The sequence below is a fragment of the Corapipo altera genome, unplaced genomic scaffold (assembly GCF_003945725.1).
Source record: "Corapipo altera isolate COAL_440 unplaced genomic scaffold, ASM394572v1 23, whole genome shotgun sequence".
NCBI lineage: Eukaryota > Metazoa > Chordata > Aves > Passeriformes > Pipridae > Corapipo > Corapipo altera.
Window position 1 is genome coordinate 10,947,591 of NW_020884878.1, and position 24,580 is coordinate 10,972,170.

A 24,580-nucleotide genomic window follows, 5' to 3' on the forward strand; every position below is an offset into this window, starting at 1 on the left:
GCCAGGGGGCGCCACGGCGGAAGCGGAATAGCGCGCGCCCCACGTGACCGGGGCCGGGCGCGCGGCGGGCACGTGACCGGCGAGGCGGGGCGGGCCCGGCACGTGAGCGGAGGGGCGGCAATGGCGGAGCCGGCGGCCGGCACCGAGCTGGTGGCGGAGCTGCGCGGCCGCGACGGGCGGACGCGGACGGTGCGAGTGCCGTACCCGGCGGCGGAGGGGGGCGAGGCCGCGCAGCTGCGCGGGCTGCGAGGGGCCCTGTCCGAGCTGCAGGAGCGGGTGGTGGAGCTGCTTGCGCCGCTGGTGCAGGAGGAGCGGGAGGCGGCGGGCGGCGCGCGGCGCGGTGAGTGGCGGGGCGGGCGCGGCCGGGGCGCTCCGCCGGACACGGGACACCGCCCGCCACTCACCCGCTACAACCCTGGCAGGTGCTCTCGGGGATGACGACGAGGAGGAGGACGACGACGAAGAGGATGAAGGCGAGGACGAAAACAACGTGGACACGGCGGCGAGCGGCGATGACCCGCCCCCGAAGCGGACGAAGGTGCAGCAGCCGTGAGGGCGGCGCTGTGCGGCGGGTGTGCGCTTAGACAGCCCCGCTCCGCTGAACCCACTGTAAGTGCCCCGGGCCCGGTGCCCGGACGGCTCCTACGGCGCTGCTGCTCCTGTTTTAACACCGAAACGCCCATCCCAACACTGGGATACAGAAGCCTTATGGAAAGGATGCGCCTGGGCGTGAGCAGCGTGTTGTTTATGTGGTGACAGTGTTACACTGACAGTACTTTTTAGCAAACTAGTTGACAAATACAAAACTTTTCTTAAAAGTCTGATTGCTACATGTTTTTATCGACTTCTTCCATATCACAGTATTTCTTCATGTGACCTTAACTTTTAAAACAAAGCAATAAAGTCTGGAAAGTTATTTTGTCAGATATGAGCTTAAAATGGTACAAGAGGATTTGCATGGAGAGAAAGCAATATATGGCCACTACAGTATCGAAATTAAAAAACGTGTAGGACTCTATCTATTCCTGTACAATGGAAGATTATTTTTGCCTACCTGAAAGGCTTAGTCACCCATCAATCAAATATTTTCCTGGAAGAAGTCAGACAAAGTAGATTGAAAGACTTGGGAATCTTGGTTTCAAAAATTCAGGTTTCATATCGGCCAGGAAATGACAAGTCAGTGTGACTTTGATCATTAATATTCCACAAGTCAAAAACCACTGTTTGTCCTAAGCCTGATTTCTCCAAATAGCTTTTTTCCCTCCCTCTTTTTTTCATGCAGCATTCAATCTTTATATACTTACTTCCATCACTGAGTTTTACCCAGGTTGATTTTTAAGCTCATTTGGTAGCTAAGTCAAGGGAACATCACATCTTAATATTCTCCTAATGCAGAACTCCCAACATTACCTAAAACCAAGAAAAAAGAAAGCAGAATGATTTTTCTGAAATGCTTTCTAAAACCAAAATTGGACATAAAACTAAGGGAAATGTAGTGGCGTTCTACACTGGTTGCTGTAGTTTATTTTAGAGGAGGAGAAGGTCTAAATACTTGAGCAACACCTGTGAGTACATTATGCATAACAGTTCTTGGCTGTATGAATCAGCATAACCCAATCCCTCTGCTAAGCAGCATGATCTTTTTTTAATGATAATGCAGCATGCAGAATGTCATTAGTGTAACAATCTTCTTGCAAGGGGCAAGTTGTCAATGCTGTTTTAGTTCCTAGTTTTTGTTTGGAGCATGCTTCTGTGAACAGGTATAAAACACTCCTGATAGTCAGTCCACAGACTGAGTCTTCTCTCGCAGAAGTTAACTGCCTGACTTAATAGCAGGAAAAACATTTTGGGGCCTAATTTTCATGTGTTCTGCTGACATAATTTTTTTATGTATTATGGAAAGTGAGCAAATCTTGGGACTTGTATACAGAGGACAAAATATGGGAATAAATTAATAATTTTTATGAGGACAAAATTGTCTGCATTCATTTGAAATGGTGGGAGGAGGGGAGTCAGAAATGAGGTCCAGTAAACGTATCATTGACATCTTTATGTACTCTTATTCTGAGAAGGTATTTTATTGGCAGATAGGACAGAGTCATATCTAAGGAGAAAAGACCAACTCGGAAGACTAGGGAGGTTTAGTTGCTGAGGACCTAGGGTGAGAGAGTATTACACAAATTAATTCTGATTTTTTGTCAAGCTGCAAAATCTTAAAATGATAAAATGCTTAAAGTGTTGTGGGGTAGATAATTTATTGCAGGAAGTGGCTTATCAAAATGGCAAAGGCAACGTTTAGTACAAAAAAATAGCCTCATCTTTTATGAGCTCTCTTCTGCAGCTTTGGAAGCTTGTTGTACAGCTACATCTGAGAGCAGCATTTTCCCTGTTCTTTCCTTGTCCCCCCTGCAGACTTAACACCCCAGCAATGGTTTGAACTGTGGGAGGGCTGAAAAGCAACGTTTAATGTTAGGCAAGAGAAAATATGGGGAGTTAATCGGTATCCTGCACAAACTGGAAAGTTTTGTTCTAAGGATAAGTCAATCTTTATATTTTTAATTAAAAACCAAGCTTGCAGTTTTACTTTGCTGCTGGAAGAGACATGTTAAAAGGAACATATTTATTGCAACTTACTTCGGTCCCAAGTTTGAAGGGCTGCAGCCTGATGCTATGCTCTTCATTAGACCTGCTCCCCCATGGCAGGAAGTGAAGAACAGGCTCAGTAGCACTCACAAACACATACGTGGCAGACAGGAAGGCACTGTCAGGTGAAGGTCAAGCAGCTAAAGAAACTGAGACTGCCTAGGTGAAGGTCAAGCAGTCTGCCAATGCTTTATCTTGAGACAAAATGCAATAAAAAGAAATCCAGGGTAGGTGGCGCACAGATGAGTATAAATCACCCTTGTGCTACAACTGCTCACTTTGTTGGCAGAAATTATGGATGATTACTAAGCTAGTAGAGTTTAGCAATCTTCTGAGGACATTGTTACTGCTTCTATTATTCCAGCTTCTGCTGTAGGAAGCTCTTCAAGATCAGGTTTAAGGTAACTCATTTTCAGTCAAGACTATGAGTAAAAATAGCTTTCCCACCCCAAGTGAAAGTTACAGCAATTCATCTTTGCTGCCTAGTCAGTGAAAACAACTAAATAGATTTGTATAAGCAAGTTCTAGCATAAGCTAATCTTATACTAGATTAATGCCACTGCCCTAGAAACATATTTGTGCCATTATCTGCCAGTTATGATCAAGAACTAATTGAGAAGTACTGTAGTCTTTAAAGAGGTTGTAAAATTTACTTGAGCTTGATTATCCCAAAAGCTTGTAGATTATGTCAATTTGTGTTACAGGCAGTTATCTTTTGTGATTCAGAACTAATTAGCATTGACACTACCTACAAGTCTTCATAATAATTAAGCTTAAAGTTATTTCACTACTTCTTTTTTTAAGAGACTACAATAAAACCCAATTTATTAATTTTTATAGTCTTTACTTACTCTGTCAGTAAGACTTCATCTCTTGATGTTCTCCTGGTGCCAAAAGCGCTGGAAGCATCAGCAGAGCTAACTTTGCTCTTCTCCTACTCCTATTGTCTAGTATTCCTATATACTATGTTGATAGTTTAAACTAATTCTCTCCACTGCTGCTTTTAACTTCAAGCTCAAGTCCTTACAGACACTTGAATTAGATTTTGTATCTTTCTGTAGTTAGTTGAAAAGCTCATGACTGCCAACACCTGTAATCCAAAGCCAGGCTTCTGATGGAAAAGTCTACAAACACAAACCACCTTTCTGTAAGTCACCACTGTGCTCAGCACGTGCTCCACGTCCAGACAGCTTGGCTCATCCCACCAGGCATGCTGATGAGTTTGCTAAGGGTCACATGCTTGCACAACAGAAACTTAGGCAGTTCTTACTACCATTTTCTATTTTTTATGCTTCCTCTTTAATTCTTTAAATAACTCTTTAAATATTTCCATTTGGACACAGATTAACTGCTCAGATTAAAACTATGGCACCAAGTTAGAAACAGTCCAGCCAGAGTTATCTCTTTGTTATACATAGGTGAAGAAATGACAAAGGGATTTGGTTTTATCCAGCCAGTCCCAAAACTCCATGCTACCAACAAGGGCACAGAGCATAAAAGGACCACAAAAAAGATGAACCAAACACACATCCTGAGGGAAGGACAGCTACAGCAGCTGGCAGCCAGCACTGCTGTCTGGCAGCAAACATACGCAAAAAAGAAAACCAAAACCAAAAAAGAAAAGCCTTTGATATGCACGTGCATTAACAGACTTCTGTTTATAAACTTTGAAAAGTTTTTATTTTATAGATAAATAGCATGGTGATTTTAAAAGTTGGAAAACAACACAACTTAAAAGCTCTGATTCCAAAGATAATAACTACTCATCAGAGTTTATAATTTACTCTTACTCCAGCATACTGAGATGGCAGCTCCCTCCTTTTCATATTGCACTTAGAACTCAAAACCTTCTTGTAAAGGCTACATTGTTTTCAGGTCCAAGCACTGATGCTGACAATTGAAACCAGTGTCTCAAAACATCTCCAAATGCAAGCAGAAAGTTTAAGGTGTTGTAACTGCCATGCTTAAACACAGCAAAACTGAAAATAGTGTTCTCTTTCCAAAGTGAGAGAAAGCTGATATTCCCAGGATTCCCTTAATGCAATCAGAAATGGATTATCATTTGTGATGACTGGGTATGGACAATCACATACAGTTCAAATTATAATTGAGGAGTTTAGCTCATAATTCTTTGGAGCCTACTGCTTCTAAAGAGTGTATTTTGCACTGTTTCCATATTTGTAAAGTTACTTCCATCATGGCTGGGTCAAAGATTTAGTTATTCTAAGAAGTAAAAAGGGACAAGAGGAAAGAACAGATTTCACTCTTATTCAAAATATACAATACAGCAGTTAGACTTAAAAGCTATGCCAAAACAGCAATGAAAAACAGAGGTTGAAATTATGACAAGAAATCTCAGCGAAATTTCAGTGTGACAGAAGAAATTTGCATTCATTACAAGAACGAGAAGAAAGTATCTTACTTCTTTGAATTTCTAGAAGAACCATGATTACTTGTCTTACAACCTGTTTCTAGCATCTCTCCAACCTAATACCAGTTAACTTTCCCAAATTCAAAGTCTTTCCTAATTATGTCAGTGCTCCCGGAACATGGTTTTGCATCATGTCTGGAGTGAAGTTAGAATGGTCATAAATGTCAGCAATTTTATCAAGTGAGATAATAGAAGAAAACATAAAAGAATTTTTGTGCAGACTACAGGCCAAGTACAGCATAAGCTGTTTTTGATGTCATAGGAAAACAGCTTAAAGCACCAAGCTCCAGGCTTATGCCACTCCTCACTGCCTACTTACTACACTGTTGTGGTCACTGAAAAACAGTAGGCTACCACAGGAAAAACAGTACTTTTTTCCTTTAAATGTTTGCACAAACTTTATTCTTTGTTTCCTGGTTTTATATCTGAACTTATTTTTAAAAAATTCATTAAAAACAGCACTGATGGAGATATTACTTAGCAAAAAGAAAAAAGAAAAAGAATTGTGTTAAGTGCAGCTTTTATAATCACATTCTCATATGTTTTTCCTTTTACATTTACTACAAAAGCAGCATCTTTTCATTGATTTTACTCCAAGGGAAAACATAGGAAATCACTTTTTTGCACAGAGGAGTAAAGTTGTGGACCAGAAACTCGTTTCCCCACAGGGCGTTTCAGATGGAGTGTTGTGATTTTGCATCATTAAGGCAAAATGAGGAATACTTCCATCACATGTCACACAGGGCTCTCCCACTCTGGCTGCTTGATAGACCCATAATTAAAAAACCTTTATAGTTACTTTTTTTTTTTAAATAGAAAACAGTCACTCTCTTCATTGCTTATCAGTTTGAAAGAAAAGGCTCTTTCCGGCCTTCACTCAGAACTTCAGTCTTGTGATTAGATCAGGCATATGCAGTTGCTTCAAAACAGCAAGAGAAACTAGAACTTGAGCTAAGTGTCAATCAGTTGTAATCTACTGATCTGATTAGAGGCCTTCACAAATGTTTGATGACGATTGCAAATAACAGCCAAGCAGATAGGAATGATGCAGTACCCAACAGTTTTGGGGTCAGCTCTTGTACAGGAATAGAGAAACAAGAACATCTGTAAATATGGTATTAAAAATATTATAGTCCACAGCCAAAAAGGCAAGGATAGCAGTCGTACTTTTAAGGAGTGCGTCCATGTGGTTCCTTCCTGTGGCTCCTTCGGATGTTGCTGAATGTGCTCCAGTGCTAGTTTGTTGTAAGTCTCATTGATTTCAAAGACATAATAAAAAGCTGCAGCACTTGCTAACAAGTACAGCCCCACACCAATCCATCCCATCCTCTGGCGGAAGTTCATCATTCTCCATGCTCTGCACCTGGAACAAAAGGTGACATAAACATTTAGTACAGCTTGGGAAAGAGGAGACACAGATGAACCTTGGTTCTTGTAACTTAACTTTCTATAACTTTTCATTACACATTAGTTTAAACAGCACACACAGCAATTTCTGAAGACTCAGGTTCTCTCTGCTTCATAGAAAATGACAGTATCTGCCAGTGACAGGTTAATGGTAAGGACCCACAGAGCTCTATTGATGGCTCTGGCTACTCTAAGGCCTGCTGGCTGTCAGGATATACCCAGTCAAAAGACAGAGTGAACATAACAAAAGTCATCAATTGGATAGATTACTTACCCCATTTACCCTCAGTGTCTCTAGACGCAGGGTGGGATAACACAAGATTTTCTATAAATATTTAAGTTTGGAAAGTTCTTTGACGTCTGCAAGACAAAGGTGCTGCTAGACAGCCAGTAACAGGAGCATCACTGCTTCTTTGTGGTGTAGCAATGTCCAGTTGTATTAAGCTCTAGCTGAGTGCCTATCTATGTATGAACCATATGTTTTCAATTTCAACATCAGAAGATATGTACTAAAGGTATGTATTTGCACACATGAAGGTACTATAAGCATGTTACTTGCACCTAACTGTATTCCTGCTGTCCCTGTGTGGACAGTTGCCACAGCCCTTCTTGGAGGAATGGAGCTGCACACCTCTACTGTTCAATGCCTCGGTGCAGAACAAACCAGACACCCCTCCACTGGCACTTTTCAGGAAAAGCACAAATTATTGGAGCACCACAGATACTACTGGGCCTAATTTTAGCTGCTTCAAATCTCCAGCTGGTAGCATGGGATCTAGGTGACTGGAAACACTCTTCAATCCAGTCACAAACACTAGCTGAAGTACCTCCATACAAAGTCATCACCTCTTTCCCTCAAAACAGCCCTTGCTCAGGGCAGGGAGAACCACTGCAGCTGATCAGGGCTCCCCTAACAAACAGGCTTTTTCAGGTTGTTGGGCTTTTGCTTTTCCTACCTTTTTTAAGAGAGGGGTAAAATCCATCTATGTAAAGCTGTTTTAAGAGAACGCATTAAGCCTTAAAACATTAGGCAGAAACACATATTTAAGAATGAATTATGCATACAGAACAATGACGATTCACGGAAGTATGAGATTTTTTACCATAAGCGATAAAAAAAATCACTACCCCTTTCTAAATCACCCTTTCTGAGCTCGACTATTTGGTTAGCAATCTTGAAAGGCTTCCTGGTTTTACCTAAGTGAAGGGTATCCTTAATCCTGACCTTACAGAATCTGGTCAGGGCAGCCCTGGAGAAATTGTTCCGGCCCTCACACTGCTGCGTTCATGGTGGCTAAAACAGGTCACGCATACAAGGATATTAAACATCTGGGAAAGAACAGTAAATACTTGAGAATACCATAACTTATGTCTATGATCGCTACTTCTTGTTTAGCTGATCCTTCTATATAACTTAACTGCATTATTTCCCTTTGATACACTGAGTCAACAGTTTTAGTAGGACACCTGAAAAATTTGTGTAAGGAGTTGTTAATCTACTGGGTAACACTCGAACCCCCGAGTCCACGTTTACGCAGCAAATAACACGCTGGATATTTTTTCCAGCAGTTCGGCATTGCCAAGCTGGCTCACGAGTTGTCGCCTTCGAAGAAAATAAATCTTCGGAAGGCAATTACATACTGAAAGCACAAGCACTATTAAAACAGCAGCGGATTTAAGAAGGTAAACAGCCGCGGATTTTGATCCTGCCCTTGAGCAGTGGTCAGAAGAGAAGCCTTAGCTCCGTGTTACACCAAAGGAGGAAACACTCAGGAGTTTTCTCATTCTTACGCTCCGTTTCCAGACCCCATTGTAACTCGCAGCTTTTGGGGAAACCCGTGATGGTTACCGGACCCGTTCACCCCCACTGGGGTCTCCTCCCTCCACCGCCCGCAGGACTCGTGCTGCTCCAGGTGAGACGCGCCTCGCCGCCAACAGGTCCTTCCCCGGCGCCGGCAGCCCCTTACCTTGCTCCGGCGGAGAAGGAGGGAGCGGGAGGGCGGCGGCGGGCGGCCCGCTCCCCTCAGCCCGCGCCGCGGCGCCGGGAGGCGGCGGGTGCCGCGGTCCCGCCCCGCTGCCCGCCCGCCGCCATCACCCCCACCGGCACCGCCGCCACTTCCGGCCCGCTCCAAAGGCTGCCGGGGCGCGCGGCCGCATCCGGGGCGGGCGCCTTGGCCGGCCGCCATCTTGGCTCGGGCGCGCGCCACTCGTTGGCGGGGGCGGCCTCGTCCAAAATGGCGGCGGCGCCGAGGGGCTCTCGGCTCCCCTACGGGGGACGAGGCCCAAACTGCTGGGCTTGGACAGGGGCTGCGTCGAGGGAAATACCAATAGAGGCTACTGGGTTGTGTAACAGCCTCCAACAACTGATATGCATGTATTTAAAAACCAGTATATGCTAATGCATAAACATGACTGACTGACTTATTTCTGTTGAATTAAATTATTAGGAAATATTATATTCTTATTATCCCATGTCGGGGGAGGGGGGTGGTGGTGTGTTGGAACTAGATGATCTTCAAGGTTCATTCCAACCCCTTAACATTCTGTTGTTCTATGATCTACTGGGTAAAATCCTTTAATGAAGCCAAAAGATCATTTAAATTGAGCAAAAAAATTATCCGGCCAGGTGTGTGCCATTCAGTGACAGCACCACAATGATATTGGGAGAATTTGTGCGTGCAGAACGCGTTTGCCTGAATTCAGGAACTGTGTGGTGCGATGTGCTCTGTGTTAGTTAATTCAGTAACTGCATAGTGTTATTTGTGAAATGAAAACTTATTACTAAATCGTTGTATTCCCAAAGTCATGAGATAACTACTGTTTCTCATAGAGAAAGCAGCAGTGGCCAAAATTCACATTCATCCAGCTGTAGTTAAAAAAAGAAGGCTAAAATAGAATTTAAAAAGGGATGTCCAATAAAAAATGAAAGATGCTAAAGCAATGACATTTCTTTTTTTGGATGTAAATAAGTATATACACACAGGATCTTCTGCCATTTTTCTTGGGGGATGTAGTAGGTACATGTGAGGCAGTATATAAAAGCCACTGCAAAATTAAATTTATGATGGCTTATTCTGCTATGTTTGGTGTTAAAATTAAAATGTTAGAAGCTGGTGTTTTGGGTTATATTCAGGACAGCTGATGACTAAGTGCACGAAGCTGCAGATATTGTTAGTGAAAAGAGACACTGCTGAGAGCCCACAAGAGTCAGCATATAAGTTCTCTGGCACAGAGCAACTACACCTTAGACTTTTTTTAAAATTATTATTTTAATGCCTATTGAACTAAAGGCCCAAAAGCGACACAAGATGGCGCCCGGCACCGCAGGCAGAGCCAACCTGAGCAAAACCCCGACTGCCAGGTTTTGCACTTGAATTCAGTTGAACGAGGATTTCATTACCTTTCATGAAGTTTAAATAACCCGTTAGTGTAGTTCTGATGAAAGATGTCGACATGAATAGCTACATAGCTAATGAATAGCTAATTATCCCTGGGACAGTTCTCTTGACTAAATACCATTCTCTCTATTCTTACAGGTGGTGAGGTCCCAGTTGATCTATAAGGGAATAAACCTCTTGTGGAGCTGACAGACTCAAGCATGGCTGTATTGCATTTTCTTATCCTGAGGTTAGTGGTAATGTTGGGAAATGAAATAGTTACCACAGAGAGCCTATTTTCTTTAAAATACCAACCTAGATGTCAAAGAGAAGGGTTTCAGTACAAATTAATATGCGACTGTGTGAATATATGGCTTGGCAGTGTGCTAAGTGTAAAGCCTGCATTTGCACTTGAGATTCTGAGGAAAAGGGATTGGAATGTGGGACTTATTTCTACTTAGGAAGCCTGTCTTTTCTCTGAACTGTTGGAGTTGGAAGTGGAGGAGGATTTATGATTTAACCAAGCAAGTTAAAAGACCCAACCATGGGTCTTCTCCTCTATGTTAGAGCATAGGCCTGAGACTATGGTTATGAAGAGAAGAATCTAGAAAAATTGAGGAGTTATTATAACAAACACAAGGCCTTTGAAAGCTAAGGCATAACACCAGACAAAGTGATTTGTAATATTTTTTGGCTAGATCTCAATCTGCATAAATTCAGTGTTATGCTCAACCTTTGGCATAGTATAGGAAAGGACACAGCAAATAGCTCAGCTGAGTTAGCTCAAACTAACTTTTGATTGGTTAGTTAGTTTTAGCAGCAGCTCTTTGAGGGGGGAGGGAAGCGACTGTTCTCAGCTTTAGAAGGGTTTCAAGCTAAATTCCAGTCATGAGGACTGTTAATAATAAGGGGAAAGAATTCTTGAGAACTGGTAATAAAGAGAAAGAAATAATACTCTGCATATTGAAATGAGAACATATACCCGGTGAGACTTAATTCAGCTTGCAAACCACAGGAGAAAATAGAAGTCTGTTGAATCCAAAAGAAATAATATTTAATTAATAGAATCAGAGATTTAATCATGGGATTTTGTAGCATTAACAAAGAAAAAAGCGTTTCACTTAGTTTTGTCAGGCGGCGTATTTTTGTAGAAATACTGAGTTTATTTTGAAGGTGAAACAGAAAGGCACTGGGAGCAGTGGGGCTGGCTGTTCCATCAGGGGCAGGAGCCAAGCATGATAACACAGCTGGTAGGGCAGAGCTTCACTGCCCACAGTACCTGAGCAAAGCAAGCAGGGCACACCACATTCAGCGAGGATGTACAGGCAAGCAACAAAGCAGGTCCAAGGTCAAGTTGGGAAGGCAGTCCACAGGTTAGGGTCAGGTGCAATGAAGAGAACTCGGGTCAGACATAACCTAGTGATTGCCATACAGGTCCATACTGGTAAGAAAAGACTGAGCTCAAACTAGGAAGTCAGTCTATAACTCCAGGTCCTGATGAACATGGCTTGACACAGTCATGACTGAGCTGGAGACCCATACTCCTAATACATAGGTCAGGTATGGTCTGAAGCCCCAGGGCTCAGTTTAAGTGGGGCTCCTGAGCCCTTGGGAGTTGGGCAGCTGAAGATTGTTGGCCTATTAAAGCCTGTTCCTGCACTCAGGATCCTGACAAAGTACATAGGATAAATGAGGGCTGACAATAGGAATCAGAAGGCTTAGTTGTAATTTTTGAGTCAAACAAAGTTTTCATAAAACAGTATTAATGAAAGGTCTTCCCTAGACTTAGATTATGGCCAAAAAGAAAAGCAAAAGTAGAAGACCTGAGATAATTACCAAACCAAAATTAGTTGTGCTTCCAAATGGAAGGCAGAAGCTGAAGGACAGAATGCATTTTGCATTCTTTTGGGTGGATCTTTATGCTTATGTTTAACATAGTTTGTACTAGGTTCTCATTGACAAGTAACTGAGAAGGGAGACTATTACAGAGACATTTCTGTCAAAACAGTATTTGCCTTCCCCTTTGTAGGATGCTGAGTTTTGATTCAACAGGAACACCATGTTCCCAGATCTTTTCCTTCTTAATCATCAGTCTAAACTAAACACATGGCTAGAGCACTGGGATCCCTACAGACTCCGTATGTGCTGGGATTCCAAGGAGAAATCTGGCATAAATGAGGAGAACAGGGCATGAGCGCATGTGTTGGTCCTATGAAGATCATACCCAACCTTAAGCCAAGAAGGTTAGACTAGTTTTAGGGTAGGGCTAAGCTGAGGAGTGAGGGATGAAACACAGAGCTCCTTGAAAATGCTCACTTGCTGGTTATGGAGAAGGAAGGCAACTGAAAGAAAGGAAGATAAGCTCCCATCTCTTCCTTATACTTGGAAGGTGGGGCACAGAAGAGCAAACTGAAGAACCACTGCTTTGATCAGAGAAAGAAAACACATGGAAGCCCAAGCCTCACATGACATCTGCCCTCATCTCCAGCTGGGCAAACCCCCCTGTGTGTTACAAGAAGAGGTAGTGCTGTGTTTATAAAGAAATGTAGAAGGGAAAGGTTTTTCAGTGAATCTGAAGTAACAGATCTGAAAAACTGAGGAGGCATATTGGGAAAATGCCTTTTTTTTTCCTTTTCTTTTTTCTCAGAACAATGTTTATAGTACTCATGTGAATTTTTATCAGTGAGTGCATGAATGCCCAGTGTTTTTGCAGCTTGCAGCTGTTTTGGTTGTTAGATGTAGTTGCAGTGAATTTCATAGTATCCTGTTGTGGTGTAATAAGTTGTTTTGATCAGTTTCTTATCATTTACTGTGAGCCAAAACCAGTAGTTTCCTTCAATTCATATGTTTTATTTCATGTTTTATGAATCCTTATTTTGTGTTTTAGAGCTTTTGTTTCTTCTGAAAGTAAGGCTACAGTCTTCTGATTCCCTTTTTTTCTTAGGTGGTTATTTTTCTTGTGCTATTGTCTTTCTGTGAACTTCTTTGTTGGAAACATCTGTTTTCTCAGAGAGTGTACCACATTTCTTTGGGAGCAACATTTTTCTATATGTTGGCATTTTTATATTTTATGTCTTCTCCTTTTGAATTGAAATAGTATATTTGCTTGGTTTGGCTACACTGACCACAAAAAGCAGAGATATTCAGTAAGCTGTGTGTAATCCATGGTGATCTTTTCCTCCTTTGACTTGCTTTGTATGCTTTGAAATGTTGGGAGCTTAAATTAACTTAATCTTTAATTCTCAGTTCCTGAAATTCTTCTACGCTTTGCTTGTTAGCAGCAGCCACATCTGAGTTAAGCTTCAGGCAATCATGTTAGCCAAGTCCTCTGAGTACCAGCCATACTTTGTTCTTGGTTCTAGAAATATTTACTATCTTTTCAACAAACTTTTTTATATTTATCTCATTCTCCCAAACATCCACAGTAAACATCTGTCAAAGGAAGACTTACACACTACTACCCTTTGTCAAAGTGCCTATAAAGAAATTAGTCTTTTATGAAGAAGGGCCTTGGCATTTTAGACTGAACTCTTAGTCTTCATTACAGTGATGCTCCTTCTTCATTAGTTACCAGTGAATATAATCCTCATGTCTACATTATCTGTGGTAAAACAATTTCAGCAAGAAAGAGATAAAATCTTTGCTTTTACCCTGTGTTTTCAGCCAGTTACAAAGTCTCTTCAAAGTTGAGCAAGAACTGACAAAACACACTGAAAGAATATGGGCAGAGATGGCTGATGACTGAGTGTTTCTCTCTGTGGCATTTATTTAAACATACATAAAATACAATTTTTGCAGAAGCAATGCAGATACTGATCTCACAGCTCCAGCAATATGACCCAGCATCATGCTGACCTTGAAGGAGAGAGATCTGTCCTGAAGAATTTTGGTCAAAGGAGTTTATGGTTACAAATTGCATTTCAGCAAAACCATTATTCATTACAATTTCTTGTTTTTAACTAAATCTGCACAAATAATATTTAAAAAAAAATCCACTTCCAAAGCTGCCATTAAACTCCTGAGAATTCTGCTTTTCCATGATTTCAACTGAAGTCTGCTCATACTGTTAGAGAGGAACAGTTACTGAATTTCCATGCTGAGTTTGCTGCTGCCAACATGTTTGGTCATGTAAACAAGTTCACTGAAAAGTCACTCATGCTAAAAAGAAATCCAGATTCACAACGAGGCATCTGCAGGCCAAAAATGCTGGGTTTGGTCAGATGGCCTAAAAAATAGTAAAAAACGAAAAATCCTCTGTGAGAGTCATTCACTGGAGATATTCACTGTTCCTCTTTCTTCTGTCTATATAGATATTCCAGGAGAATCATCTGACCACCTGAGAGAGTGACAGCTCCATCCTCACAAGAGGAGGTCACAATGACACTCTTGCTTTTCTTTTTAATTTCCGCTAATTAACTGTATGATGCTTATGTGAAGCAAGTCAGTAATACCAAAGAATGGTTTTAGAGAGATTTAGTTATTGTCCCTTCTGAGATTCCCAGTTTCCAGGCTGTACCTATCTTGCTTTAGACTGTTAAGGATGTGCAGCAGGGAATATCCGTATTCAGACTTTCCTGAAGCATAACTTTCTTTTACTAAAGAAACACTGAAAGAACACAGTTCACATTAGGCCTTTTCCCAAATTCAAAGGATCCCAACTTTTTTTGTGTATAAACCAAGAGGAAGGTTTGGGGGGAGGGTAGACAGGATATTGTTTAAGATGTGCAGAATCTAAGCTTTCATTTAAAAAAAAGGAGTTTGTATATGTATATGTCTGTTTTTTGGAACCTCTTCCCTGTGTCCTGTTAGAGCTTAGGAATTAGCCCACAGTTACCAACTTCTAAAATGTACTGCGAGAGGGATATGTGTAAGACATCCATCTATGCCATGTGAGGGTTGATAGGTTGTTAGTCACAGAAAAAAACCCAGAACTCCCCCTTTCCTACAGAAGTATTAATATCTTCTTTTTTATGTCACTTAAATTAATTCTGTTCTTAAAAGCTTTATTATTTTTTATTCTCTAGAGCACTTCAATCACCTAGTGTTTAGTTACTTCATAATATTTTATTATTTGAAGATTTTTGTACACAAACCATTGATTTGTCCCTCAACCATAATCTTATGTGGTTTTATTTTCAGCACTGTTCTGTGTATTCTTTGCTTATCCTTGAAACCTACAATTTAGGTTTTGCATATAAATAATGGAAAGGATTGTGTTGGGCACTTGTGAGTGACTGGTACCTAAAAATGTTACACAGTCAGTCCCATTTACTGATGATATTTATTTAACCAAAACTGATAGCTTTTGGTGTTCTGGTAATAAACTCCATGGTTCAGTTCCCTGTTGAGCTGCCTGCCTGATACAGCAGATATCCCTTACAGTTCTCCCATTTTTTTGTATTTTCAATATTCCTTCCTGGTCCCTAAAGAAGGAAAATTGAGGCCTGGATGAAGAACAGACTTGTCTGAGGCCATGGGAAATCACTGCTGGAGGAAAGCAGAATGACAGAAGTACCTGATGGTTAATCCAAGCATCAGACTTGGAGAGCACCTTGTTACTCATGCAAGTGCACAGGGAGAGCTGTCAGCTCAGCATGAGGGGGGGAGGCTTTCATACAAATTTCATCAGTTGGAAGTAAATCTTCATCCTTCTCTGTGTGGAGGGCTCCTATTATTTTTCTGTTGTCTAGTGAAAGATAGAAGCCAGCTCACTGTAGTTGTGAAGCTTTTAACTACTCACCTCGTCCTGTACCTGAATTTGCCTTTTTCTGAAGCCCCTGCTAGAGGACTGTACCAGAAATCAGCACAGAGCCCCAGAACAACTCAAACGGTTGAACGGAGATGTTAACAGCAGTTGATGGTTACTCTCAAAGGGAGAATGTCAATAATTTATTAGTAAGTGAGTATTTGCATTTCATTTAACAAAAGCACACTAAGCAGCATTTGTCAGTCTTTAAAACAAAAGTCCTTTGTTCCTTACTGTGCAGAGTTTGTAAGCTGCTGCTCTTATCATGCCTATATGAAATGAAATTTCAGGCAGTCATGCCTACATCGTGCTCTATCATGAAGACTGCTTAGAGACTTGGGCGGCCAGCATGGGGCTGGTGGGTGAGAACAGCCATGCAAAGCTGGGAGCATAAGGAAGAATGGCAGAACATAAGTTGTAGATGCCTCTTCTCTGGGAATCTGCACAAATGTGACTCCTCAGAAAAGCACCACTGTTAGCCAGCAACACAAGATTTTTGTTGCTTTTGTAGGAAAGTGTGTGACACCTGGTAGCTCTCCCTTCCCCAGCTGTGTGGAGCAATGGTAAACCAGTCTTTTGGGGCTATTGTCATTGACATCAAGTGGAGATGATTAACAAAGAAGAGTTCGGGTTTGAATTCTCTCCAATTTGTGTAGGTGAGATCCTTTGACAAGACCCACATGCCTATTATATCTCATTCTCCCTCACCTCAACCCAGGCCTCATCATCTTCGGAAGATGTCCCACAAATTGTGGTCAATCTCTCTGGCAGCTTCTTGCATTATTGCAGAGTAGCCAAAATCTCACCTGAAACCACTGTCAACTTTACCCTCAAGACATCTGCGCTAACTTCTACTTCTCTGACTTGTGAAACCATTTCCTAGAGAGAACTCTGTACCAAGTAGCTGCAAAATAGCTTTAGTATATGTGTTTGTGTTTGAGATTTAAAAAAGGTTGGAGGTACAATTACAAAGGTGGAGATTTCTGAAGAAGATTTCCATGTAGTAGAAGTGTTGGTGTGGTTTGCACTTTGTATGTGAAATAAGGAAGAGCATTTTAGTGAAGGCTGGAGAACGGAGCCAGGAAAGGCTTTCAAGTTATTTTGACTTTTTTTGAAAGACAACATGCCTGCCTGTACTGAAATTTCCTGTTCATCAGGAATCCAGGGTTGCAGACCAGGATTGTGGGGCAGGAACAGTGAACAGGGAGGATTTAAATAAGCCACATACAAGGCATATATATATTTATAAATTTATATTATTAGGAATCTTATACTTTATATTGTTATTGTTTACCTTGGCTGAACGCCAGGTATCCACCGGGCCTGCGCCCTGCCTTCTCCTGGAGGAGAAGGGAGGAGGGAAGAGGGAAGAGGGAAAAGGAAAAAAAACTGCGAAACCGAACCTGCTGAGAAAGGCAGTTTAATATTTACACAGAGAGGAAAAAAACTATAAACACTATACACAGAGAGAAGAACTAACAATAAAGAAAGACTACTTCCACATGAGAACGCTCTCCTCCTCCGAAGAAACGGCCCGACAATTCCACGCAGCTACCTGGAAGAGAAGAGAGAGCCTTTGCTTCCTTCTCATTTCTTTTATATCTGAGCTGATGTAACATGGTATGGAATATCTTATTGGCACAATATGAATCAGGTGATCTATCCGGTTCCTTTTCCCTCCCAGGGAAGGTAACAAACCCATTACAGGAGACTTGTGTCCAACTGAATTTCTTCTCAAGAGTGCAGCTTTCAGGCAATACAAACCAATTATTGATCTGACGATACCAAAAGACAGTACAAGGAAGGCTTTGCTTGAACGTTGAATGTGAACACAAGGCAGCTGTGTTCCTGGGAGAGCTTGTCTGCCTCAGCACCATGTCTGGTGCTCTTTGCCCCAAGGCCTCTTTGCCTACTGCTTGAAACACTTTTATGGCAGCTCCTTGGCAGGTCCAAACAGTGGTACAAGTTCTTTCCTCTACTTTAGGGTGTTCACCTCCCTCTCTTATTTATCCTGCCAGGCCTACATATTGAACAAGAATCCCACTTCATAGGCTTGGTGCAAAGTGAGCAGTAACAACCACTACACAAAGTGCTGAGTGTTCAAGAAGGGCCTTCTAACCTGTCTTCCATCTGATTTGTTGACATTGTTTTCCCAAATAAATAAGTAAAAGAGGAAGTGTGTATGTACCTGGGATTTTTGCACAATTTCAAAAAAATTACATAGATGGATAGAACTCTTTAGGACACTGAACTCCTATATGTGATCGCACTCAAATAATGGAAGTTGTGTCCCGATGAAGGGAAATGCAATATGGGCTCATCCCCTATCCAACAATGTGAATTTTCATAGGCACAAGTTATGACAAACTCTTCATCCACATGAAAAGCTTTCTTCAGAGGTCGTACCAGAAAACTGAGGCTCAAGGCAAGCAGGCTTCAATGGTTTAGTCACTAACAGTCCTTCTCCCTGCCAGAAGCTCTGAGGGAAGGGAAAATCCCAAAGGACAGCATTGGCATTGTATGTTCAACTCTAAAGGCAGCTCTTGTATATGAGGTATATTAACATGAGGCAAAGAAGTGGCCTGTTCAGAGACACACAGAACCACCAGAAATATTTGCAATGATCCTCTCTGTGGAAGTGTCCCTTTGAGCTGTCAGAAAAATGATTGGGAAGCACTACCTGTCCAGACAGCTCCATAATGACTCTATGGGATTATAATGTCCTGCATTCAGAGATTCTCATTGCCTAGGCTTTATTTACAGACTGACAGGCACTGAGTATGTGAGATAAGTTTAATACCAAAGTGATATTACAAGTATTAATGGAATTTATCATCCATGTGTCTTACGTGACCTAGGCAATTTGAAATGTCTGAAAGTCTGTGATTCTAAATGAGCTATCTATCTCCCTAGTAAATGCTCAAGAGCTATAGCCAAATTGTAGGCTCAGTTGATTTTTCCAGGTTTTTTTGTTTGTGGTGGTTTGGTTTGGGTTTTTTCTCCCTTTTCCCTTCTACGCTACAGCTGATTATCTCCTGTTTTCTGTAACTTACTTGTTTCCTGAATTTCCAAGTCTTCTCTGCATGACATTCTTCCTTCAGAAGGGCTGTGTGTAGTAGGAGATAGAAATGGGATGTTACAGGACAGAGAGTGTTGGTAACATGGAGGAGATGTACATGTACAGTTTAATCTTCAGATATGAAATTGGAATTTGAGCAAGAAGGGGGAAAAAAAGCCTCTTTTGGTTATTGAATATTGAGATCAGATAATGTTTCAAAATGCACTCTGAGTGGGAAATAGCCAAGGATAGGGATGACTGGTGGAGCAAGGCAGGTTATATTCCTGCCTTCAGTACACCAGTAAGTAGGAGTCAAGTCAGTGCACCACTGATGCCTAAGTATGAAAGGTTTGCAAGCAGAAAAGGAGCAGCACCAAACTCATAGCAAGGCTTTCTCAGCTGTGTGCCTGGATTAGCACCCTGTAGCATCTTTAGTTAACTTCAGGATAGCTGTGGCATGTCCAAAAGATCTGTTGACTGTCCAGGGGAAGCTTTTGGTTAGGATTGGGGTTGTTTCAAAAACCTTTTCTACACCTTGTTGATGAAGCTTGAGTTTACTCTGCGAGTGCATCACAGGCAAAAATGGGGTGTGTCCTTCGTATGCTGGAGATACTATCAGATGGATTTGTTTTGGTTTTTTGTTTGGGTTTTTTTTAATATGCTACAGTTAGTTGGCTTTGGAATAGTGCTGGCATGAACTTTGGAAATGCTTTTCTGCATCTATTCTTTTTGCACTTGTCTATATAAGTCTATACATTGTGGTAGCTTTTGAAAAGATGGAAATTGCTGCCCTTCCCAGACAGCAAAAAAGACAGTGTCTCCTGATGGGACCATGCAGAATCAGCAAGCACAATGGCCTGTGAACTGTTAGGGAACTCTTAAGGAAGCATTTAAACAAAACAGGAAAAGGTTCCTCAATCTTTGGAGCCATAACCATGAGAAGAAAGTGCAAGTGATGATGTGTCCCACACAGGACTTCTATCTTTCCTGTTTTCTCAGTTTTAGCAGTTTTAAAAGGTTCAGCTGTAGCCACAAACAACTCATGGAAGTGGAGGACAACTGAAATGAGGATGTGTTGTTTAGATCATCTGGAACAATGTGCTCCTAACACAAGAGGCAAAGATAGATGTAAATCAGCAAAATATGGGATAATAGTCATAGGATTCATATATGTTCAGGTCACTTTATAAGACTTTATATGTAAGAGTTATATGTCCATTTTGGTCTTATTTACATTCATAATTTTAAAACTAGTTACATCATAAAAAAATAATTATAGCAATGCAAAATATTTTATTTTTCTTTTGTGGAAAGATGGCTCATTTTGCTGGGAGCCTGCTCCCAGAATTATTATAGGCACTTAAGACTACCTGATTAAAAAGCTCCAAACAGCTATAACCACTCTGTTAGCGTGAAACTGTAGGTAGAGCAAATCTCAATGCAGCCTAATCCTTATCCAAGTCTCAATCCAAACCTAATGCACTGTGAGGTCACCCAGATTCTTTGGAGAGCAATCTTTCAGGATTTCCTTGCACACAAAGTTTGAATCATTTTAACTACACTGAAGCAATCACCTAAGTAAATCTCTGTATGTGTCTGTAATGAAAGAGTTTGTGTGAACATTATTTCCATGTAGCTTGTTGTCATAGTAGAAGGCAGGAGAGCTATGGTAACGTAGAGCAGTGCAGTCTGTGTCCACACTTGGGTTTTGACTAGCAAAAGTAACCAGTTTAAAAAGTCTGCTCCGACTGACACAGTTATACCAGCACAGGACTTCACCATCTTTTGCATCTTGGCCACATGGTTTTTTTGTGGTTTTAAATTCTTTGTTCGCTGATGAAATGCTTTTCTTGGCTTATGAGCTCACACAGAGTCTGCCCCGAAAGTGCTACATGACAAGCAAGCAAACTTGGCAGCCAGACCCTCTCTTACTTCCCTGCAGCATGTACATTCATCAGAGCTCAGGACAGCCAAACTTTTGAGCTGCACAGAAAGTAAGACGTACGTTCCCATGAAGGTGGTTTCCTTGCAGTTTCAAAACCCCTCATACTTATCCTCTTTTCATGACTGGAACAGAAGAGCTCGCTGTGCTCCCAGTGTAACAGGTAGCAGTCTAAGCAGTGCTCCACTGGGGCTGGTGGGAGCTCAGGAATCCCTGAACAGCCCCACATTGGCCCATACAGGGCTGGTTATCTACCAGGGATTGTTGTCACCTTCTTTTGGAAGGTTTTTGAGCTTTTCTAGCTGAATTCTTTCTTCTGTTCTCTAAAAGATCTCAGAAGTACTGATGAATCTCAGTCAGTCCTCACTAATCCTTCTTTTCTTTATAAAATCAAAATACTGAAGCATAAATTGCGTAGGTTGTCAGGTGAGTGAGGGAGTAGTCACGTGGGTGAACTGTGCCTTCCCCATCCCTGCTGCTGCTGTGAAGTGGGATTGCCACCAAAAGAGGCAACTTGGTGCTTTCTCTACCTGGCCTCCTTCTTCCAGCCTCTTCACTGCCTTGAGGAACTGGGTAGGAAGAAGGATGGTGATCCAGACTAAGGAATTGGTTTGGGGTAAGACTAAAATACTGTTGTCAGCTTTCTGAGTTTTAGTCCAGCTCAGTTCCTGCCTCCCCGATCCTGTTCACGAATGGCCCCATGAGCTGGGCTGGCGTGGCAGAAGGTGAGAACAAGTGGCAGTTTTTGGAGGGATGGCATCTCTAAATGCTGATTGAGCTGACTGTACAGTGACAGTCTGATTTCCAGTTGGCAGGGCCTGTCCTGTTCCATCTCCATGGACAAGGGGTCCTTCAGAGCAGTGTGGTTGGGCACCATCGGGCACTAGAGGGGCTCCCTCTCAGGAGCCTCAGTGACCAGATCCCTGCAGCAGCCCTTGGCTGGAGTTAGCCATGGTACGTTTGAACTCAAGACATCAGAAATGAGCTTTCATCCCCAGTACTAACCTTCACTGATTTATCACTTAAAAGCTGCTGGCCCAGAGTACATTCAGAAAAGTTTCCAGACAATAGCTGAGGTTACAATATGTTTTGCCAGAAATTCGGTGAAAACCAACCATAATTTGTATAAGCTCAGCTTCACTCACACATGTCCTCTAGTGAACCACTTGGAAGAGAAGTCCTACCTGGCCTTTTCATGAATCTTGCAGTGATGATTCAGTTGTAGATATAGCAGAGACCTGAGAAGTGGCAGCCCATCATGCTTCTCATGCATTTCTCTCTAGCTGCATCACTGATGATGACAAGTTCTGGATGCTGTGCAGTACCAGGACCCTTCTTTGAATCTCTCTCTCAAAGCCAAGAAGCTGCACATGCAGGTTTTTTCTTGTGCTCCATCCTCTTGTGCTCCAGCCTTGTTCCAGCAGTGCCATGTTAGCACATGATCTGACTTGGTGGTTTGACCGACTGGAGAAGGGGGAGACCTGTCCTGATATGGAAGGCTCAGCCCTTCCTCCTGACCATCTGTCCTGTAATAATAAAAAATAAAAATAAAATGTAAAAAGCTTGAACTGCAGGCAGTGAAAATCACTTTGTCATCTTCTTTCCACTCATGACTTCTGCCAGGTGCTGAAAAAATCACTCATTGAGACAATATAGTTAAATAACTAATGAAGTGGAGATGCCTCATCTTATTCTAAAATGAACTTCCATGGAGTTTCACTAACTTATGCCACATTGCAAGTGCCCAACCTTGTCTGAGCCTCTGTATTTGTTGAAAGGGTTAGAAGACAAGGTGTGAGAGGTTCCAGCTAAACAAGGGAAACCTGCTTTGACCTGTAGCTGAAGCTAAGATGAAGAGGAAGATAGTTCTGGTTGCTGGAGGGCTCAAGATCTTAATCAACCCTCACCCCTTTAATTAGCACGAAGCAGCTCATGAGTTGCAGCTTACAGCATTGAGCCACAGAAAGTCACAGGAATAGTCAACCTGCTCCCGATCAGGAATTGCGTAAACATTACCCTGGGGCTCAGTGTGGTCCCAGGTTTGGCATTGCCTGAACTAGCTCTGCAGTGTAAACAGAGGATTGTAATTCATTTAAGCAACATGCAGTAGAGTGGCACACCAGATGAAATGTTTCCCACATCTGCAGTTGTTCAAGGGTTAAGATTCAAAAAATGCAGTTTAAAATGAAGGCATTTACCAGCCTTCTCCTTCCTAAGAGTGAATCTGGTCTCTGATACATGTCGTTCAAGTTTGTCTATATTGGAGCAAAGCAAATTCCTCCTTTTTAGTGCCTGTTCTTCATTTCCACAGGAGGCAAGAATGCTCAACACCTCTTAAAACCTGCTCTTCCATATCTGGAAAGAAGTTCATAAATATTTCCGTCTCTGCAGACTGTGATTTAGATTGACTGAAGCTGTGGCATTTCTCAAAGAAAAAAAACATTCAGAAAGAAGTCATTTAGGAAGTTGGCTTCAATAATCTCATGTTTCAATAAATTCATATTCCTTTCTGATACAAATACAGATTTTGAGCTTAATATACTGATGCATAAATAAGTTTAAAATAAGTCTAGTGAAATGATAGCTGAAATAAAGCGCTAATACTGGCAAAATGAAACACTTCATAACAGGAAACCCAAGTCAATTTGTTTCAAGATTCTTACATAATTTTGATAATGTTTGATAAAGTCTAGTATTTGGACCTTTTTGAATCACAGGTTTTCCCCAAATTACCATGCTTCCATAAAATGTTTAAATATCAGCAAAATATTCTGCAGCAGGAATCATGCTATCAAACTACAGTTACTAATTCTGATACACTGATTAATGAACTCTGCAAAATGTGTGAATGTGATTAAGATAAAAAGTGTTCTGTAAAATAAAGAACAGAGTAGCAAATAATATGATGGAGAAAAATAAACATACACATTCCTCAGAGCCACCACAAATAGAGAAAAAGTGCTGTGATATACATTTTCAAAAACCATTTGTATGAGCTTTTTGCAGGTGACTCCATTCTCTGCCTACTTTTCAATACACCCTTGGGTCAGGATGACTTTGCTGTTCATATGAATAACAACAGGAATGTAGAACAGCCTAAGTCAATGACCATTTTCATATTTCTTAAGGCTTTCACCCTTCTTTTCTTTGCATGGATGCTTCTACCACTTTTCTGATACCCTGCTGAAGTTATTACACCGCATTTGTTGTGGCACTGTGAGTCAGCAGAACTCACCGAGCAGCTCCCACTGAACAGGGCTCCAAGCCCAGTTCACAGAAAGCGTCATCATAGAAGCATCATCTGCACCTCAGATCAGGATTGCAGGTACTGCCGACCCCCCTCTGAGGGATGTTGTTATTGTAAGGGCCGAGCTTGGCATTCCCAGAGAGACAGATTAAAATGTTTGGGCTGAAGTGGTGCTCATTTCAGCTGATGGGGAGAAACAAAGATGGGGAAATTATACTTGTGCTGTGAGATAACCCCAGCAATTGACTGAAAGATTCTTCCTCTCAAATGAAGCACAGAACAGCTGCCTCTGTGTTTAGGAAAGCCCAACTCAAAAATCAGTATGCCAGCTCATGCTTGCATTGCCTGCCTCCTTTTTTGCCGGCTGCAAAAGGAAGTTAAATAAGAAATAGCCGTTACTGAAACTTCAATTTAATCCCTACAGGTACTTGCCAAATGCTGGAAGAAGGAAGATACTTGGTTTTGCAGCGAAAACTCCTGTTTTCTTGGAACCTTTTTTATATGAGAGATGTACTGAACAACCGTTTTCAGTAGCTCCAGTAGGAAATGTAAGTGGCCACATAAACTGTTCTTCCTTAGGAACCAAAACCACCGGGCGCACCCACGGGCCGGGACGGGCCGGAACCAGCGAGGGGCGCTGTCCCTTTAAGGCGGCGGCGGCGCGGGCGCCCCCTGGCGGCGGCGGCGCGGTGCCCGCGGGGCGGGCGCGGCCCCGGTGCTGCGGCGGGC

At 42.0% G+C, this 24,580-nt stretch overlaps 3 protein-coding genes and 1 long non-coding RNA gene across 6 annotated transcripts in view; 3 read left to right on the forward strand and 1 right to left on the reverse strand.

Moving 5' to 3' along the window:
- Positions 1-4: 4 nt before the first annotated feature.
- On the forward strand, positions 5-1,970 carry GON7 (GON7, KEOPS complex subunit). The gene is made up of 2 exons (XM_027637617.1): positions 5-340; positions 423-1,970. Exons 1-2 carry the CDS (start codon positions 121-123, stop codon positions 551-553), a joined length of 351 nt encoding a protein of 116 aa, XP_027493418.1. The 5' UTR covers positions 5-120; the 3' UTR covers positions 554-1,970.
- A 2,330-nt stretch (positions 1,971-4,300) lies between these two features.
- TMEM251 (transmembrane protein 251) lies at positions 4,301-8,553 on the reverse strand. Of its 2 annotated transcripts, none has more exons than XM_027638221.1 (2): positions 8,449-8,553; positions 4,301-6,437 (listed from the first exon to the last, which is right to left on the reverse strand). In XM_027638221.1, exon 2 carries the CDS (start codon positions 6,419-6,421, stop codon positions 6,026-6,028), a length of 396 nt encoding a protein of 131 aa, XP_027494022.1. In that variant the 5' UTR covers positions 6,422-6,437; positions 8,449-8,553; the 3' UTR covers positions 4,301-6,025. The 2 variants fall into 2 exon arrangements, with proteins under 2 accessions (XP_027494022.1, XP_027494021.1); XM_027638220.1 differs by lacking the exon at positions 8,449-8,553 and adding an exon at positions 6,756-6,926.
- Positions 8,554-8,666: 113 nt separating this feature from the next.
- Positions 8,667-23,234, forward strand: LOC113944468. Of its 2 annotated transcripts, none has more exons than XR_003526697.1 (3): positions 8,667-8,855; positions 10,018-10,108; positions 22,916-23,234. It is a non-coding gene; the product is annotated as an uncharacterized LOC113944468 (long non-coding RNA). The 2 variants fall into 2 exon arrangements; XR_003526698.1 differs by lacking the exon at positions 22,916-23,234 and adding an exon at positions 13,522-14,669.
- Positions 23,235-23,800: 566 nt separating this feature from the next.
- Positions 23,801-24,580, forward strand: part of ITPK1 (inositol-tetrakisphosphate 1-kinase) — a 141,681-nt gene continuing 140,901 nt past the window's right edge. Inside the window, exons 1-2 of the mRNA XM_027637594.1 lie at positions 23,801-23,929; positions 24,276-24,399. The gene's annotated coding sequence lies outside the window, so the exon portion shown is untranslated. The remainder of the gene's footprint in view (positions 23,930-24,275; positions 24,400-24,580) is intronic.